Raw genomic sequence first — 17,743 nt, 5'->3', positions numbered from 1 at the left:
AAAGCTGGTATGCTTTGATGGATATGCAACATTAGGGAGCATGTACAACAAAGTGCAAATGTGCAGAGAGAAAAGTTGGGCATAAGAGGAATCAGATGCAGCATGCAAGAGAAAAGACTATGTTGGATGGGACATGTGATGCATATGAATGAAGACAGTTGTAATAAAGTGCTGATCACTTTAAAAGGATGGTACTGGAGGGAGAGGATGAGCCGAGAAGATATGGAAAGAAGTAGTGAGGACTCATCTCAAGATGTTGGGCCTCATAGAGGAGATGACAATGGAATGAGATGTCTGATGATACGAAGTTCTTGAGAAGAGCCACCCACCACAGTGAAACTGAGCTCTGGTAGTACTGTATGATCTACCCACATTTAACATTGAGTTTTTACATACCCTACCTCAATAAACCAAACTACATCTCCTCTTCCTCACATTTCTCATGCACTCCACTTACCTCTCCTTCCCTTCCCACTCCTGCAGCCCAATCCGGTCCTCTCTACCCTGCTAACTGTATCATTGCTGTCTTCTTGTCCTCCACCTCTATATACCCGGGTTTCACCAGTCACTGCATCCTCCTATTTTGCATTCACATGAATTCCCTACTCATGAATCCTAGGCAATACTCTCCATCCCATTTATATTTTCATCTCCATACCTTGAGAGTTTGCTCTGGTGCATCACCACCTCTCTTGCTCCCTCTCACCTTTGTTCTCTTTCACACTTGCTTTCTCTCTCTCTCTCCCTCTGACTGGGGTAACCATGTAGCTCTACCACAAGACACTTATTTCTGTTCCTCTGCCATACTCTAACCTCTTGTAACCTAGCACAAAGCCACCTCCTACAATCGCCTTGCAATTTTGTTGGTGACCTCACAAGAGCTGGTGCCATGTTAAATGCAGCCAGTCCCCTCTGTAAAATGGTTGGCATTAGGAATGGCATCCAGCCTTAAAAACCATGTCAAAACAGACATCATCAGTGCTGGTGTCATGTAAAAAAACATTCAGTTTATTCTATAAAGTGGCTGGAATTAGAATGGACATCCAACAGTAAAAACCATACCAAAACTGAGTAGAACTTGCCAGCGTCCATCAAACTGTCCAAGATGGTTATTAAATGATGATGATAATGATGATAATGAGGGTACTTGTTACCAAACTATACAGTACTATAAATATCATATACATATGTATTTTCCATTGTTTCTCTTTAATAATGTATCCAATGTTTCAAGATTTGGATCTTTTCGGTTTGAACGGCAGCTTTTTCTAGCGGTGTCATATGAAATTGTCACCCATAATTATGACTCTAGTATCGATCTATTGCATTTCAATCTGTTTTAGGGATAGGGTTAGGGGTGGGGGGAAGGGTATCTTTTTTTCTTCACAAATGTAAATAAACCCAATCTGTTTCTTAAACGAAGGACATATTCATATGGCACAGAATGTTTTTTACCTCAATAGACGTCAGTGATTGGTTGAAATTGCAGAAATTGAAGAAAAAAAAAACAACAAATATCTTACAAATTATAGAATTTTCTCAATAAAGCCAAGAGAAAAAGATGTTTTATAAACACACTCTACCAGTATACGAAGTTTAAAATTTTTTAGTTACCTAGAAATTATGTTAAAAACTGCCGTTCAAACTGAAAAGATCCCAAGATTTTGTTGAATCCCAATACCACATGACTATATAATTTCACAGACCAGCTTGCAATAACAAAAAATATCAAACTTACCTTGAAAACAACTGGTTTAATTTCTTTTCTGACACTTCAGGTAAAACATTTCCTACCCACAATGCTGTCAATCCTTCGGGATTTGCTGGGCTATAAATAACATATCAATAATTAATTGGGGGAATAAATGAATAATATCATATGACCAATGACTGATTTGCAAGGCTTCATTTACCCTCAAATTACCTCAACTATCTCAGACTTTCAGTCTCTTTCCTACCACTTCCACAATAGTACCTGTTTTACTCACCAAGCAAGCTGTGTACCACCCTACTTCACATTCATCTGATATACCAGCATTTCACCTTCTCATCAAAAATTCAAAATCAAAATCAAAATCAAAATCGATCAACATCAATGGAAATTGTAGCTGTGATACCAGTGCCGGTGGCACATAAGAGAACCATCCGAACGTAGCCGTTGCTAGCGACGCCCCGACTGGTCTCCATACCGGTGGCACGTAAAAAGCACCATCCGATCGTGGCCATAGCCAGGCTCACCTGGCCTCCGTGCTGGTGGCACATAAAAAGCATCATCTGATCGTGGCCGTTTGCCAGCCTCATCTGGCACCTGTGCTGGTGGCACGTAAAAAGCACCCACTACACACATGGAGTGGTTGGCGTTACGAAGGGCATCCAGCCGAAGAAACATTGCCAGATCAGACTGGGCTTGGTGCAGCCTTCTGGCTTCCCAGACCCCAGTTGAACTGTCCAACCCATGCTAGCATGGAAAGCGGATGCTAAACAATGATGATGATGATCATCATCATCATTCTTAGTCTATTCCAACACAAATCTTTTTCTCAAGAAAAGCAATATTCTGGAACTCTCAACCTGGAGTTGGTTACCATTGCAGTTAGTATTTCAATAAACTACTCGAAGATGAAGATCATAATCATCATTATCATCATCGTTTAACATCCGCTTTCCATGCTAGCATGGGTTAGTGAAAATGCTAGTGAGGGTAATCTTACACTTTCATCGAGTCAGATGCTGATCTCTGTTACCTGAGCTTTCATAGTTGCTTGGCCAGTACAGAAGACTTAACATTCATAAAGTGATAACATTGTCAGCATCTGAAAATTTGAAAAGCACCAAAACTGTCACGTGACCTAAAAGTACACCTGTTTCATGCTACAGCAGAATCTGTTCTGCTCTACGGTTAGGCATGTTGGGCTTTTATGGAAGCCCAACAACGATCACTAGATGGCACATACACTTGACTTCTGCTCAAGGATTTTAACATCTCTTATGCCAATCTTATATCAAACAAGTCACTATGTGAATTTATGTTTATCTGGCTAACACTGTTGGCGAAACAATGCCAAGTCGCTCTCATAACACATCTGTTACCCATACCACAGTCAGCCACATCTTTTACACGCACGCCTTTACCTCTCACACCTCTTGCACCCATGCTTCTATTGCTCATCTCTCAGTCAATGCATTTCATAGAACTGAAGTTGATGTATGATGGAGCCCTTGCAAACAGTCAGATGGCTTTTGTTAAGATATAGTTTATGATATGTATGTGTGCATGAACAGTACCATTCCATACTCCATTGCAGGTTTTATTTGAACATTGTATTTGGTCAGCAATTGGTCAGAGGTGAAGAATTTTCTACCGTTGAAGCCAAAGGCAAGAATATAGACAAAATGCAAAAGATAATGATTAGTTAAAATTAAAGCTAATACATTACACTGAACTTAAAAGGGATTACCCTCAAGAAAATCTTTTTAGTTGTTAGTGTCACTATGGGTGTTAATCTGGTCCTAACAGTGGCATTTGTGGGTCTCACAGATCTGGAGCCCAAGCATCCAGATAAACACCGATGCACAGGCTGTTGTTATCAAATTGAGTCAAGTGTGAATACACGACAGAATAGCGATTATTTCGTCTTGGCTTTCACTGTTTATACTAAACAGATGACATTTTTGCCTTACGATATGGAACATTTCCTTTTCTTTCACCTTTTTTAAAAAATGGCACTCTGTCGGCTATGATGACAAGGTTCCTGTTTAATTAATCAATGAACAGTCTGCTCATAGAATTAACGCACAGGTGGCTGAGTACTCCACAGACATGCATACCATAAGGTATTTCTCGGGGAGATTCAGCCTCACACCGAATGTGACAAGGCTGGCCACTTTGAATTACAGCTAAAACTCATTTTTGCCAGCTGAGTGGACTGCAGCAAAGTGAAGTGGAGAACCTTGCTCAATTACACAGCACGTTGCAAGGAACCATACTCATAACTTTCCGATTGTGGTCCAAATACCCCAAACCACTGAGCCACACACCTTCACTCTCTTAACCAGAGCGGAAAGAAGTGAAGCGATAGAGTCAGAGAAAGGAAAGCCTCAGTCATTTGAAATGACAATTAGACTGAAATACGATCGATTTTTTTTCTAGCTTCTTTACTTCTAACAATGAAGAAGAGGGAAAGACATTTAGTAATGAATAGAGAGAAAGTCTTTCAGGTGTTTACGTTCATATTCTGGGAGTTCTAGAACAATCAAGTGTTAGTTCTCTCTTCTTACCCCTGCCCCCGGTACTTATTTGCCTTCTTTCATAGTTCTTCATGTCTTTTAGTTGGGGGTGGAGGTGGGGGACCATGTATTTTTCAGGCACATTTAACATTTTCTCAACAATCTACAAACAAACCCGCTTCCCTTCATTTCTTTTTTTTTTCATACAAAAATTAATGCAAATTTCAAATAGGGAATGGCTGTGAAGAGAATCCAGGAAAATGGGTAATACCCACTACAAAATGGGTGGGAGAGAAAAGTTGTCAACAGGTGGCTACACGAAATTCAACTCTATACTTTAAAGTGTGTCTTCTACTATAGCCTTTGGACCAACCAAAGCCTCATGAATGAATTTGGTAGATGGAAAATGAAAGAAGCCTGTCATATATATATATATATATATATTATATTATATCATATCATATATTTATGTGTGTGTTTGTGTCTACATTTGACACACCACCACCATTGTTTGACAACTGATGTTGGTGTGCTTGCATCCCTGTAACTTAGCTGTTTAGCAGAAGAGACTGATCGAAAAAGCACCAGGCTTACAGGGAATAAGTCCAGGGGTCGATTTCTAATGATTGAAACAAATAAAAGAATAAAAGGATACCAGAAGAACATTCCGTACCACTAAACTAAGAAGGTTCTTTGAATATGTACGATGTATTTTAAGGCTAAATAGTAATTCTGTTTAGGTTTGTGTAACTGAGATATTTTGGTTGGATTATATAGTTATCAGCTTTACACATCTTTCTATATTCTGTAACAGTCACCATTTCTCATGGCACCAACACACAATTTACAGAAGCTCACATCTTTTATATTTTCCATGAATTTTTCACAGGTCCAGCAAGTTATTATTATTAATATCATTATCATTATTATTACTAGAAGACTACCCTCCGGGTGGTTTTCTGCTAGCCCCTTGATAATATTTTCACATTTGGTTTCCAGTTCTAATAATTTTTATATTTTATGTCTAATTATTTCTTTGTATAATAGTGCTCACTTGCTTAGTAAGTATTGCTTTCCTTATTTTATCACAGTCATAATCTCTATTTTTTAAACAAACATCATGGTAGTCCAACAACAGAGGGAGAAGCGGGTTGTCAAGTTTTACCTTCCCCAGAGATTTCAGTTCAGCAGCCCTTCTGTAAGCTTTGCAGTATATGAGAGAGAGCGAGTGTGTGGGGAGAGAGAACATTGTAAACAATGAATGAAATAAACATGAAATGAAAAAATCGTATAAATAAAAGGGCATTACTACATTTGTTACCTCATGACATCCAGAAAAATGGATACTTTTTAAAATTTTCTACAAATACTGCTTAGATGTTGTGGCTTCAAAGTATATAGGGATTTATGAGAAAGAATTTTTCCAAAGGGGTGGAGAGAAGAGTTGAAAAATTCACACGACCTGACTTTTTTCTCTTGTAACTTTTAGGAAGATCGGTATCTTTTAATGAAAGTTTATACAAATCCCTTTCAAATGACATAGATTATGATTATAAAGAAATTTGTGGGGAAAATTTTTTCAGGGATGTTCCTTATTATTTTTTAAACCACATCCTTCAAAATGATGGGGGGGGGGGGGGCATTTTTGTAAACTCTTTTTTTTTACACCCCCTCCAGACCTATGTTGACCAATTTTTTCTTGCACTTCAAAATCATGGGAAGAGCATTTTCGGTAAAAAAAATTTTTTTTTAATTGTTAATATTTTCAGAGAGAAAAGTGAGTGATTTGGCTGTTGTTTCTAGCATATCCAAAGACAACCCTCCTTGTTTCTTTATTACTCTTGCATGTATTGATGTTTTTCAAAATTTCCCCCCCATAAATACATTTGCAACCCCACTCCCTGCCCCCAATTGTTTCTGTTTAGAAATTCAAATATCAGAGGAACCTGAGGTCATTGCTGGTATTTATCCACAGTGATTTAAAAAAAATTACAGAGAAGTACTTGCATTGCAAGTGACTTGATGTGAGATCATGTGCTGAACCAAAAACAATTGTTTTTAGGGTTAAGGTTAGGGCTAGTTTTAGTGTTAGTTAGGGTGTCATTACACATCCACACAACATACATTTAAAATGCTTTGTACGTAACACCTGTATTTATGTAGTACCAGTTTCACTTCAACATTAAAATTTCATTTGTGTCAAAATATTTTCTTTGCTTTGAAATGGCAACCTGTTCACTGACCAAACTTCACAAAAGTCATGCAGCTTGAAGTTTTGTCAGTGAACAGCAAACATTCACACACATTCATTGCCTTTCGTTTGTGTGTATGTGTATCTATGTGTTGCATGAGTTTTGTCACTGTTAAAGTCATTTGTGCGGCTTGTTTGTGTATATTGGCTTAGTGGTACAGAGTGTTTGGCAACTGTGAATAAGGTGTAAGTTTCGAGTACTTGTCGGTAACTATTTTTTCTCCTCATCTTCTAATAGTAATTATTCAATTTTCTAGGCTCTTCTCACAGCTATCCCATGTTCCAAAATTATACGGGAAAATTATCATTCAATAAATAATGTTTTTAAATTACGTATACATTAATAGAATCAACAATCGGTTTTCCAAATAGCGAATTAAAACTTAAAAGAGAAAATGAGAGACTTTGCAAATGAGAATGAAATACTCCGCAGTGAATGCAATGAATATTTAAATTTGTGAATTGGATGCAGTGAATGCAATGAATATTTAAATTTGTGAATAGGATGCAGTGAATGCAATGAATATTTAAATTTGTGAGAAATTTTTAAAAATTCAAGAAACTTAAGAAATCGAAATTGTAGGCAATTTCTTAGAACATGAATTTATAAAAATATTTCCAGATGGTCAACCTTTTAATAATTGCTTTCTTTTAGTACACTTAGTAATTGTTACATACCTAATTAATAAGCAGCTTTCTTCATTATAGTTTACATGTAGATCCTATAATTTTTCTATAATGATATGTAAATGTACTATTTGTATTTTTAGAGTAAGTCTATGTGAACAGTATTTCCAAGCGTACATCACTTGCATGAGCCAACAAAGTTGTGAAAGTGGTTACTTACTCCATTTTGGTATCCATGGGTGATGAACATGAGCTGTTTATTGTAATGTGATTCAAATTGTTGATAGAAAATTCTTTTTCTGAACCCAAACCATTATTGAGATTGTCAGCCACTGAAATGAAAAGTGGGTCATTTAGAGGTAAATGGAATGTGAAATTAAGAAATACTAATCATCATCATTTAAGATCTGTTTCCATGCTGGCATGTATTGGATGGTTTGACATGGAGCTGGTCAGCTGGAAACTGTCCAGATGCCAGTTGTCTGCTGTGGCATGGTTTCTGCAGCAAGCAAAGTCAAATCGCTACCTTCCACACATACAGGCTTATCCCTTCAGGTGCAGGTGCCACATAAAAAACGCTTGTGCCAGTACTACGTAAATGCATGCATGCCAACGACATGTAAAAAGCACCCAGCACACTCTTAAGTGGTTGGCGTTTGGAAGGGCATCCAAGTGTAGAAACCATGTCACAACAGACAACTGGCACCTGGACAGCTAATCACATCTCCCAGTCCCTTGTCATTTCCTCAGTGAGGCCCAGTGTCTGAAGACCCTTGCAAACCACTTCATCCCATGTCTTCCTAGGCCTACCCCTTCCACAGGTACCCTTCGCAATCAGAGCTCGGCACTTCTTTGCACAGCTGTCCTCATCCATACGCATCACATGACCAAACCAGTGCAGTCTTTTCTCTTGCATGCAACATCTGATGCCTCTTACACCTAGTTTTCCTCTTAAATCATCTACATTAAAATAGAAATAAATTCTTGATAAGAGTAATGATTGTGACATGATGCTTCTGAAGAAAAATTAGGTTGTCATGTCATTTTCAAGATCTTTGTTCATAGAAGCAATGTGTATCTGCCATGAGATGTCTGGGTTGCATGGAGATGATGCTCACATGCAGAAAATTAAATAGGAACGAAGCAGGGCATTATCTGCACAAATGTTTCCAATTTTAAAAGCAGCAGTAAAACAGCCATTAACTGAAATCTTTTCTCTATATAAACTCTCAACCATGTTAGAAATTAAATATTTTGATGAAATGCAGTTAATGCTGTGTAAAATACTAAAAAAAAAATTATTGCATGAATTTAGATAGAATTTGCCGATATGACAAAATTATCATTGGTATTGGGAATATGGCTTTTTCTTGTTGTCATGTCATTTTCACCTACCAAATTAGGTTGAATACAGTTGATTACACATACGTGTTTCTACACATACAAGATATTGTTTCCTGGCTTAGAGCTGAATTTGTGCTCCATTTAGTCTCAGTATTTTAGAAGTGACATGTCTCCCATTAGAAAAACAATTCAGAGAGGTGTCTTCATCTTCACCCTTCAAAAGTTTTGTAAGGCCCACATAATTAACAAATTAGTGTTATTTACTCTTATTTCAATAATCAGGCTCTCCCCATAAACCCAAAAGTATGCACAGATTCTATCTTTAAAATATATCAGCAAATTAATGAGGAGTTTTTTTAATCCTTACCATTCACTAAGAAAAGCCTCAATGAAATATCAATATGGCAATTCCATTCCTATTCAAACTCCATAAATCCTGACATCACTTAGACAGGTGGTGTTTATAGATGATATTCAAACATCACTATTTTATCCAAGTCCAAGTTTTCTTTCTCTAATTAAATTGTTCAAGAATAATATCACCAAATTCTAGCTTACCACTTAAGTTATTAACTGCAATTATGCTTGAAAATTGAAGAAAGAAAACATCCACAGACATTTACTCAACAAAACCCATAATGCATAACAGGAAGTACAGGGTGTCCCAAAAGTCACTGAGGGGTTTCAATTTTCAATAACTTCCTTAACTTTACAAATAAATACATGAAATTTTGATACAATATAAAGGACATAATGGAAATTAATATGCACAAGTCAAATTTTCCAACATCACTGCATCACATATGAAAAATGACATCACTTAAATGGCAGCCATTTTTGGCTTGGCATACTCTTACTCTTTTACTTGTTTCAGTCATTTGACTGCGGCCATGCTGGAGCACCGCCTTTAATCGAGCAACTCGACCCCGGGACTTATTCTTTTGTAAGCCAAGTACTTATTCTATCGGTCTCTTTTGCCAAACCGCTAAGTAACGGGGACATAAACACACCAGCATCGGTTGTCAAGCAATGCTAGGGGGACAAACACACACACACAAACACATACACATATATATATATACATATATACTACGGGCTTCTTTTCAGTTTCCGTCTACCAAATCCACTCACAAGGCTTTGGTCGGCCCGAGGCTATAGTAGAAGACACTTGCCCAAGGTGCCACGCAGTGGGACTGAACCCAGAACCATGTGGTTCGTAAACAAGCTACTTACCACACAGCCACTCCTGTGCCTATGCTTTTCCAAAACTTGCACCATAACACCCTCAAGAGTTTCAGACCCCACTTCTCTTATTTCTCTATTGATGTTCTCTTTCAGTTGCACTAGGGTCTAAAGCAAACCCTCTCTTTCAGGTATCTCCACAAGAAAAAATCCGAGTTAGTCAAGTCTGGGGTACAAGGAAGGCCAGTTGACACTGCTGTCGTGGGAGATTATTCTCTCCAGAGCACTGCCATAGCAACTGCATTGTTTCTCTTGTGGTATGAGCAGTTGCCCCATCTTGCTGGAACCATGTGTGAGGTCTACTTTGAATGGCCTTCGTGTTCCCCGGACTTGACTAACCTGGAATTTTTCTTGTGGGGATATCTGAAAGAGAGGGTTTACATCAATAAACCAGAGACCCTGGAGCAACTGAAGGAGAACATCGATAGAGAAATCAGAGAAGTGGTGTCTGAAATTCATGAGGGTGCTATGGTGCAAGTTTTGGAAAAGCACAGGCATGCCAAGCCAAAAATAGCTGCCATTTAAGAGATGTCATTTTTCATACACGCCACCATTCGAGCGTGATCATTACCAGTGTCGCCTTACTGGCACTTGTGCCCGTGCTAGTAGGGTGTCAAGAGCACCATCCGAGCGTGATCGTTGCCAGAGCAGGCAACTGGCTTCCATGCCAGTGGCACGTAAAAGGGTACCATTCGAGCGTGATCATTACCAACGTCGCCTTACTGGCACCTGTGCTGGTGGCATGTGTTAAAGGATTCGAGCGAGGTCGTTGCCAGTACTGCCTGACTCGCCCCCGTGCCGGTGGCATGTAAAAAGCACCCACTACACTCTCGGAGTGGTTGGCATTAGGAAGGGCATCCAGCTGTAGAAACTTTGCCAAATCAAGATTGGAGCCTGGTGCAGCCATCTGGTTCGCTAGCCCTCAGTCAAAATCGTCCAACCCATGGAAAGCGGACGTTTAACAATGATGATATAGTGGTGTTGGAAAATTTGATTTGTGCATATTAATTTCCATTATGTCCTTTATATTTAATCAAAATTTCATGCATTTATTTGTAAAGTTAAGGAAGTTCTTAAAAACTGAAACCCATCGAGTTTTGGGACACTCTGTATTTTGAGGGTAAGTTCTTTCTACAGTGAGGTTAAACTTTGTTTCTTGTACAGAAGAATGCTTAGTTCCAGTTTCTGACCCCAAACAACATTATTTGAATTGTGATTCCATTTGATTTAAGATTTAGTGACAGTTTGAATATTTGCAGCGTAAGAGTTAAAGAAGCGAATGAAGGTAAATGCTGTGATGGATCAGTGTGGATAGGAAAATTTATATGCAAAAATTGAGAGATGGATGGAGTCATACGAAGCATCATAAAATGCTTTGCTGATGTAGGGGACAACAACATTGCTTTCAATGAAATATTCAAAGGTAAGACACCACTGATGTTCGACACAGTAAGTTTCTATTAGAAACTGCATGGCTGTGATTAGAGAATTTAACGAGTACAGTGAGGTAGATAAATTTAAGTGTGTTGGTCAGGGACAGAGGTAGATGTAAAAATTATGAATGCAGACAGTTTAATATAGATTTATATGATATTAATATTGGAAATACATAGCAAATCATAGAAATAATGAAGCTTAGTGAGAATATTTCTGAGAATTCACTTTCAAACGTAAATAAGTTGATTTGAATTATTAATTCAATATTGATTAATCATTCTAAAAACAAGCTTGAAACAAAGTTAGCAATGTTAATGAGTCTTCTACTTTCTTTGGGTAAGAAGAATTGGATCTTTTCAGTTTGACCGGCAGTTTTTAACATAATTTCTAGGTAAATAAAAAATTTTAAACTTCATATATTGGTAGAATGTGTTTATAAAACATCTTTTTCTCTTGGCTTTAATTGAGAAAATTCTATAGTTTGTAAGATATTTGTTGTTTTTTTTTCTTCAATTTCTGCAATTTCAACCAATCACTGACGTCTATTGAGGTAAAAAAACATTCTGTGCCATATGAATATGTCCCTCGTTTAAGAAACAGATTGGGTTTATTTACATTTGTGAAGAAAAAAAGATACCCTTCCCCCCACCCCTAACCCTAAAATAGATTGAAATGCAATAGATCGATACTTGGGTCATAATTATGGGTGACAATTTCATATGACACCGCTAGAAAAAACTGCCATTCAAACCGAAAAGATCCCAATAAAGTTTAGTGAATATATTTCTGAGAATTCACTTTCAAACGTAAATAAGTTGATTTGAATTATTAATTCAATATTGATTAATCATTCTAAAAACAAGCTTGAAACAAAGTTAGCAATGTTAATGAGTCTTCTACTTTCTTTGGGTAAGAAGAATTTAAGAGCTGTTTTGAAGATCAGCAAACAATGATACTTTTAAGTAATGGCTTGCGCTTAGTTTAAAACATCTGATAAATGATAACTTGTTTATGTTAATTTCATGTTAATAATGCCAAAATGTTTTTAAAAATATTTTTCAGCAATAGTAAAAAAAGTTACAAATCATAGTCTACTATTTTGTATAAAGCACTGATTGAATACAGTTGTCCCTTATACACAGAAAGGTGGAATAACCACGGCCGACATGCTTTTGATGATATACCTGAGTAAGGCAGACTTGATAAATAATCCATTTTCCTTGTCAGGAGGAAGGTGAGTTTGAAAACCCAGTTCAAAAATGATCAAAAAATTAGAAGTGTGAAGAGATAGAGACAAAGAGCAGAGAAGAAAGACAAAGGTGTAGAAAGGAAGAAATAAAAGAATGGAGAACAGAAGTAATATGAGGATAAACGGATGAACAGAGAGTTGGCAGTAAAAAGCAGTGGAGAGAGCATTAATGTTGATTCCTCTATGGTAGCTTGGACCATAGAATGTACATTCTATTTTAGAATGTATCCTGTGTGAAAAGTCTGGCTGCATACACATTAGCATATGTCAGGTGCATACAATTGACAACACAGTTAATTAAGATTTATTCAGTTAGTTCTATTCAACACCTGTTTACACGTGGAATTAGCAGAATCATTATTAACTTTAGATGGCTCGCAGGTGAGGTGAACAAAGTAGTGAGATAGAGATAGACTGGCAATACTTCTACGCTACCAGCAGATTAAAGATGGGGGTCACAAATGAAACAGTGAGTGATCTTTGCAATGCCTTTCAAGTAGACCGCAATATACCAACGTGAATTTATAAAAATGCAACTCTTCGTGGAACAATACAGCCAAAACAGCGTTCTGGGCGACCAAGCCTTGTCAAAAATGCTGCTATGCAAGAAAGAATGGTCAATGCTATTCGTGAAAGGCGTACTGCAACCAGTAGACAACTTGGTAGAAATAACATCAAACTCGTGTTTGGCGTCAAATAGTTGACTGTCGTGGTGGTAACAGATTCGTGTAATAAATTTTGTGTTTATTTTTGTTTCATAATATATAGTTTTTCGGATGCAGCCAGACTTTTCACACAGAATGCACATTCTATTTTAGAATGTACATTCGCTTTTGTAAACAAGCTGTAAACGTCTCCGATTTGACATTTAAATACATTCCTGATGTGAGGCAGGTCTGAAGTAGTCATTACTTTGCCACAATATACAGTCTACATATTCTGCAGCCATTGAAGTAAGGCTTACATTTCTCTTAACAGCCTCCATTTGATAGCAAAGTTTTCAACCTTCTCTTTCAACTGATTATGTACTCAACTAGGAAGTGAAGTTCTGCTTCTCAACATACATGAACGATATGGTGTTTCTTGTACAGACCCTCTATCAGTCTGATAATGAAAGTCATGCTGAGTGTGTGATTTGACCCTCGGGATCTGATTTAAGTGCCATTACACAAAGGCATCTACATTATAGTGACCACTGAACAAGCAAGTAGTGGTGTCTCTACAAGAACAATCAGTCACAGTGCTAGAGATGGGCTTATAATCATCATCATTACTATCTTCATTTAACATCCATGTTCCATGTAGGCATGGGTTGGACAATTTCATATGGATCTGATGGGTCTAAAGACTGTCTCATGCTCCAGTGTCAGCTTTCGCAAAACTTCTATGGCTGGATGCCCATCCTAATGCCAACCACTTTGCAGTGTGTACTTGGTGCTTTGTCATACCACCAGTATGACTGTCATCACCAAGTAGCAGCTTCCGTGATGAGGATGCAACTGTGGGAAATATTAACCCTTTGCCTAAAAAATTCCCATAACAAATTTCATCTGATAAGCATGGAAAAATCAGATGTTAAAAAAGTTGATGATAAAATATATGTAACATGTGATGCTAATAGTGACTCCTACTCCAAACTTTTGTCATTAAAACTTGCTTCTCAAAGCATATATATATATATATATATATATATAGGGAGAGTTTACGAAAAACACAAAAGATGAAGACAGATGGTGTACAAAACAAACAGATGTATTAGTATAACGCTCAGGAATAGAAAAAGTCATTTACGTTTCGAGCCTACGCTCTTCTACAGAAAGGGACACAGAAAAAACAAGGAGAGAAAAAAAATGTGTGTAGTGGCTAATGATCTATCATGGCGACTAGATATATATATATATATATATATATATATATATATATAAATATATATATATATATATATATATAAATATATAAGTAGGTGAATGAATTATCCTATGTTTATCATCAGCATGGAAAATTCGTTTAACCGAAACCTGGGTAGCAAATTCATGTCAGAAACACGGTTGAAGCGACCTGTCAAGGGTTGAAACTCCAGGTTCATGTGCAGAAATTTGTGTGTTGTATATAAATAAATGAAAGAATGGAGTTGAACGAAGATGTTAACAAAATTCCTTTACTCTCGACATATGTTTCGAAGACAGCATATTTTCATTCCAAAGGAATAAAAGGTGCATTATGCAATCTTCTCATCAGGAAAGAAAGGGAGCCTCTCTCGACAAAAAGACAAACAAAAAATTTCGATGATTGCCTACATGGTAAACAAAGCAATAATGAGTGCTTTTTTAAAAAAACCGTTAGAAGAATTGACGTCAAAGATAGATAGTAGGAAGAGAAGGGAGAGCAAAAGTGTACGTACGCCACTTTTTTTGTTTGTCTTGTTGTCGAGAGAGGCGCCCTTTCTTTCCTGATGAGAAGATTGCATAATGCACCCGTTATTCCTTTGGAATGAAAACATGCTGTCTTCGAAACATATATCGAGAGTAAAGGAATTTTGTTAACATCTTTGTTCGACTCCATTCTTTCATTTATTCATATATATATATATATATATATTATATATATATATATATATATATATATATATATATATATATATATTGTATATGCATAGTTTTATTAATATTTAGCAGAAGCAACAGAGTGACTCAAGGGCTGAGAGTTTGTGTTTGATAAGTGCCAATGCACAAAACTCTCGGCCCAAGTCACTCTGTTCCTTCTGCTAAATATTAATAAAAAATACATATATATTCGTATTTTGACTTCTATTTCATCCTGTTTGCATCACCATATCTATATTATATATACATATATTTTTACACACATACACAAATATGTACATATGAGCCTGCATGAGAGACAGCAACAGAGAGTAAGCAGGGAAAGAAAGAATGAATGAAAAACAAGTGAACATGTATTAGGAGTAACTATATAAAGTGGAATCTTCCATTTACCAATTCCAGCTAATAGAGAATCCAAAGCTGTCTGCACTGTTCCATACTGTGTGATGGCAGCTTCAGCCTGCAATTTTGTAAAACCCATTTCCTGGAACATTTCAAAAAAGTAAATATAGAAATGATCAGCATTATTTATATTTTTGTTTCAAAAGGTTACATCCACCTTTGCAAAAATTTCCTACTGTATGTGTGTGTATGTGTGTGTGTGTGTGTGTTGTGTGTGCACGTGTACACATGCGTATTGATGAATTGTATTAGTATCGTACTAATGTGAAATGCTATAAAGTAAAAGCAATATTGTGAGATAAAGTGGAATAATAGTGTGTGTGTTTCAAATTTTGGTACAAGACCAGCAGTTTTGGGGGAGGGCATAAGTTGATTACATCAGCCTCAGTACGTAACTGATACTTATTTTATTGGCCTCAAAAAGAGAAAAGGCAAAGTCGACCTTAGTAGAATTTGAATTCAGAATGAGAAGATGGGACAAAATACCACTAAGTATTTTGTCCTGTATGGTAGCTTGTCACCTTAAATATGTGTGTTTGTGTGTGTGTGTTGTGAATAGATGTGAGAAGCTATGATGGAGAGTATGCAAACTTAACACCAGTTTAAAGATGCTTGAGAAATATTTGAACCTGTAATGGCTTTCCACTGCAATTTGTTATGAAGAAAAAAATTCTCACTTAAGACTGAGCGATTTCTGATAAAGAAAGTTTCACTTCCTGGTTCAAAGTTGCCTCATTTGGTATCTGCTGCTGAAGGGAACTAGTGATTTGGAAATGCACCCAAGAAGCCTTAGAGGGTGCTCTGAGTTAACTAAAGTGTTATAAAACCTTTTTGTCCTTTGGACGAGAAATTTTTTCTCCTCAACAAACTAGAGTGAAAAGCACTTGCAAGTTCAAATCTCTCTCAAACATTTTGAACTGGTCTTAAATGTGTGTATATGTATGTATGTATGTGGTGGGGGATAGATAGATAATAGAGAGAGACAGACAGACAGACAGGTATCCATAGTTCACATCCCTGAGCAATTTGGTTAATGGGTTCATTTTAACATCACTGAATGCTTTTTCATAGTCAACAAATGCAAATCTCAGAGGCATCTGGTATTCTTTCATTTATTCTGTAAGCTGTGTTAAAGTTAATATGTGATCCCTCATATTGTATTTCTTACAGAAACTTCCCTGTTCCCTCAGTAATTGGTCATCAAGATGTTTTGATAGTCTGGTAACTATGATCTTTGTAAACAGCTAATAGAGGTGAGACGAGGCATGTGGAGCAATCATTTCTAAGGTCTTCTTTATCACACTTCGCAGGAAGAAAGATAGTATTTCACTCTTTCCACAGCAAATGTATTTTACCCTTCTTTAGATAGTGATTGAAGCACAGAACAAGGGTTTTCCACAGCCCTTCACCTCCACACCTTAACATCTCTACTGTCATGCTATATTTTCCTGGAGCTTTATCTGTTTCCATCAGCTTGAAGATATTTCCAATTTTACTGACCATAATAGGTGGCACTTTTTCCAACATTTGTGATTGTGGAGGATCAAGCTTCACCGATGATGATTTGAAAACATTGATGTAGAAGGTTTCCCATGCCTCTTCCATCCTAACTTTATCTGTCACTGTGAGTCTGTCCATGTTCTTAAGTGCCATCGCCTCTGACTTACAGACTGCCAGCTCTCTCCTGCATTTTTTTTTTAGACATTTTCTTTCTTCAGTAGCCTGCATCAGCTATTCAATCTACAATTCTTGAAGTCATTTTCTAGATGTTGTCAGATTGTTTTTCAGAGAAGGGAATACTCATATCACCACTAGTATGAGTTCCAGTCGGGAAACACATCAAAATAGGAGATACTGTCTTTCCAAAGCATGTCATAGCTTGTCTAGAAATGACAATCAGAGATATTGACTGGACAGGTGGCATCAATATCAAGGGTGAGCTTCTAATACACCTCCAATCCAAAGATGACAGCATATTCGTCACTGAAACTACAGATCAGCTCAGACCATGCTGACAGAGCTAGACATCCATACCTATTTCTTTACTACCCACAAGGGGCTAAACACAGAGGGGACAAACAAGGACAGACAAAGGGATTAAGTCGATTACAACGACCCTAGTGCATAACTGGTACTTAATTTATCGACCCCGAAAGGATGAAAGGCAAAGTCGACCTCAGCGGAATTTGAACTCGTAACGACAGACGAAATACGGCTACGCATTTTGCCCGGCGTGCTAACATTTCTGCCAGCTAGACATCCATAGCTCAGCAATATGCATGACACAAGACTGCATAGAAGTGGGAACCAATGAAATTGAGACAGTAAAGGAATATGTCTACTTAGTGAATATGCAGTGAG

The 17,743-nt window shown here is 37.2% G+C and overlaps 1 protein-coding gene across 11 annotated transcripts in view; it reads right to left on the bottom strand.

Moving 5' to 3' along the window:
* Window positions 1–17,743, bottom strand: part of LOC115219833 (tetratricopeptide repeat protein 31) — a 191,163-nt gene that overhangs the window by 89,568 nt on the left and 83,852 nt on the right. For all 11 annotated transcript variants that reach the window (XR_003882370.2, XR_003882371.2, XR_005002108.1 and 8 more), the window contains 3 exons: window positions 15,374–15,464; window positions 7,326–7,437; window positions 1,739–1,828 (listed from right to left, as the gene is read on the bottom strand). Coding sequence is in view for 6 of the 11 variants with exons in the window: in XM_029790121.2 (XP_029645981.1) it covers window positions 1,739–1,828; window positions 7,326–7,437; window positions 15,374–15,464 (293 nt within the window). In the remaining 5 variants the exon portion in view is untranslated. The remainder of the gene's footprint in view (window positions 1–1,738; window positions 1,829–7,325; window positions 7,438–15,373; window positions 15,465–17,743) is intronic.

Source organism: Octopus sinensis, linkage group LG15 (genome assembly GCF_006345805.1).
Source record: "Octopus sinensis linkage group LG15, ASM634580v1, whole genome shotgun sequence".
Classification (NCBI taxonomy): domain Eukaryota; kingdom Metazoa; phylum Mollusca; class Cephalopoda; order Octopoda; family Octopodidae; genus Octopus; species Octopus sinensis.
The sequence above is the reverse complement of the archived record's forward strand: the minus strand, read 5'-3'. Positions and strand labels throughout refer to the sequence as shown.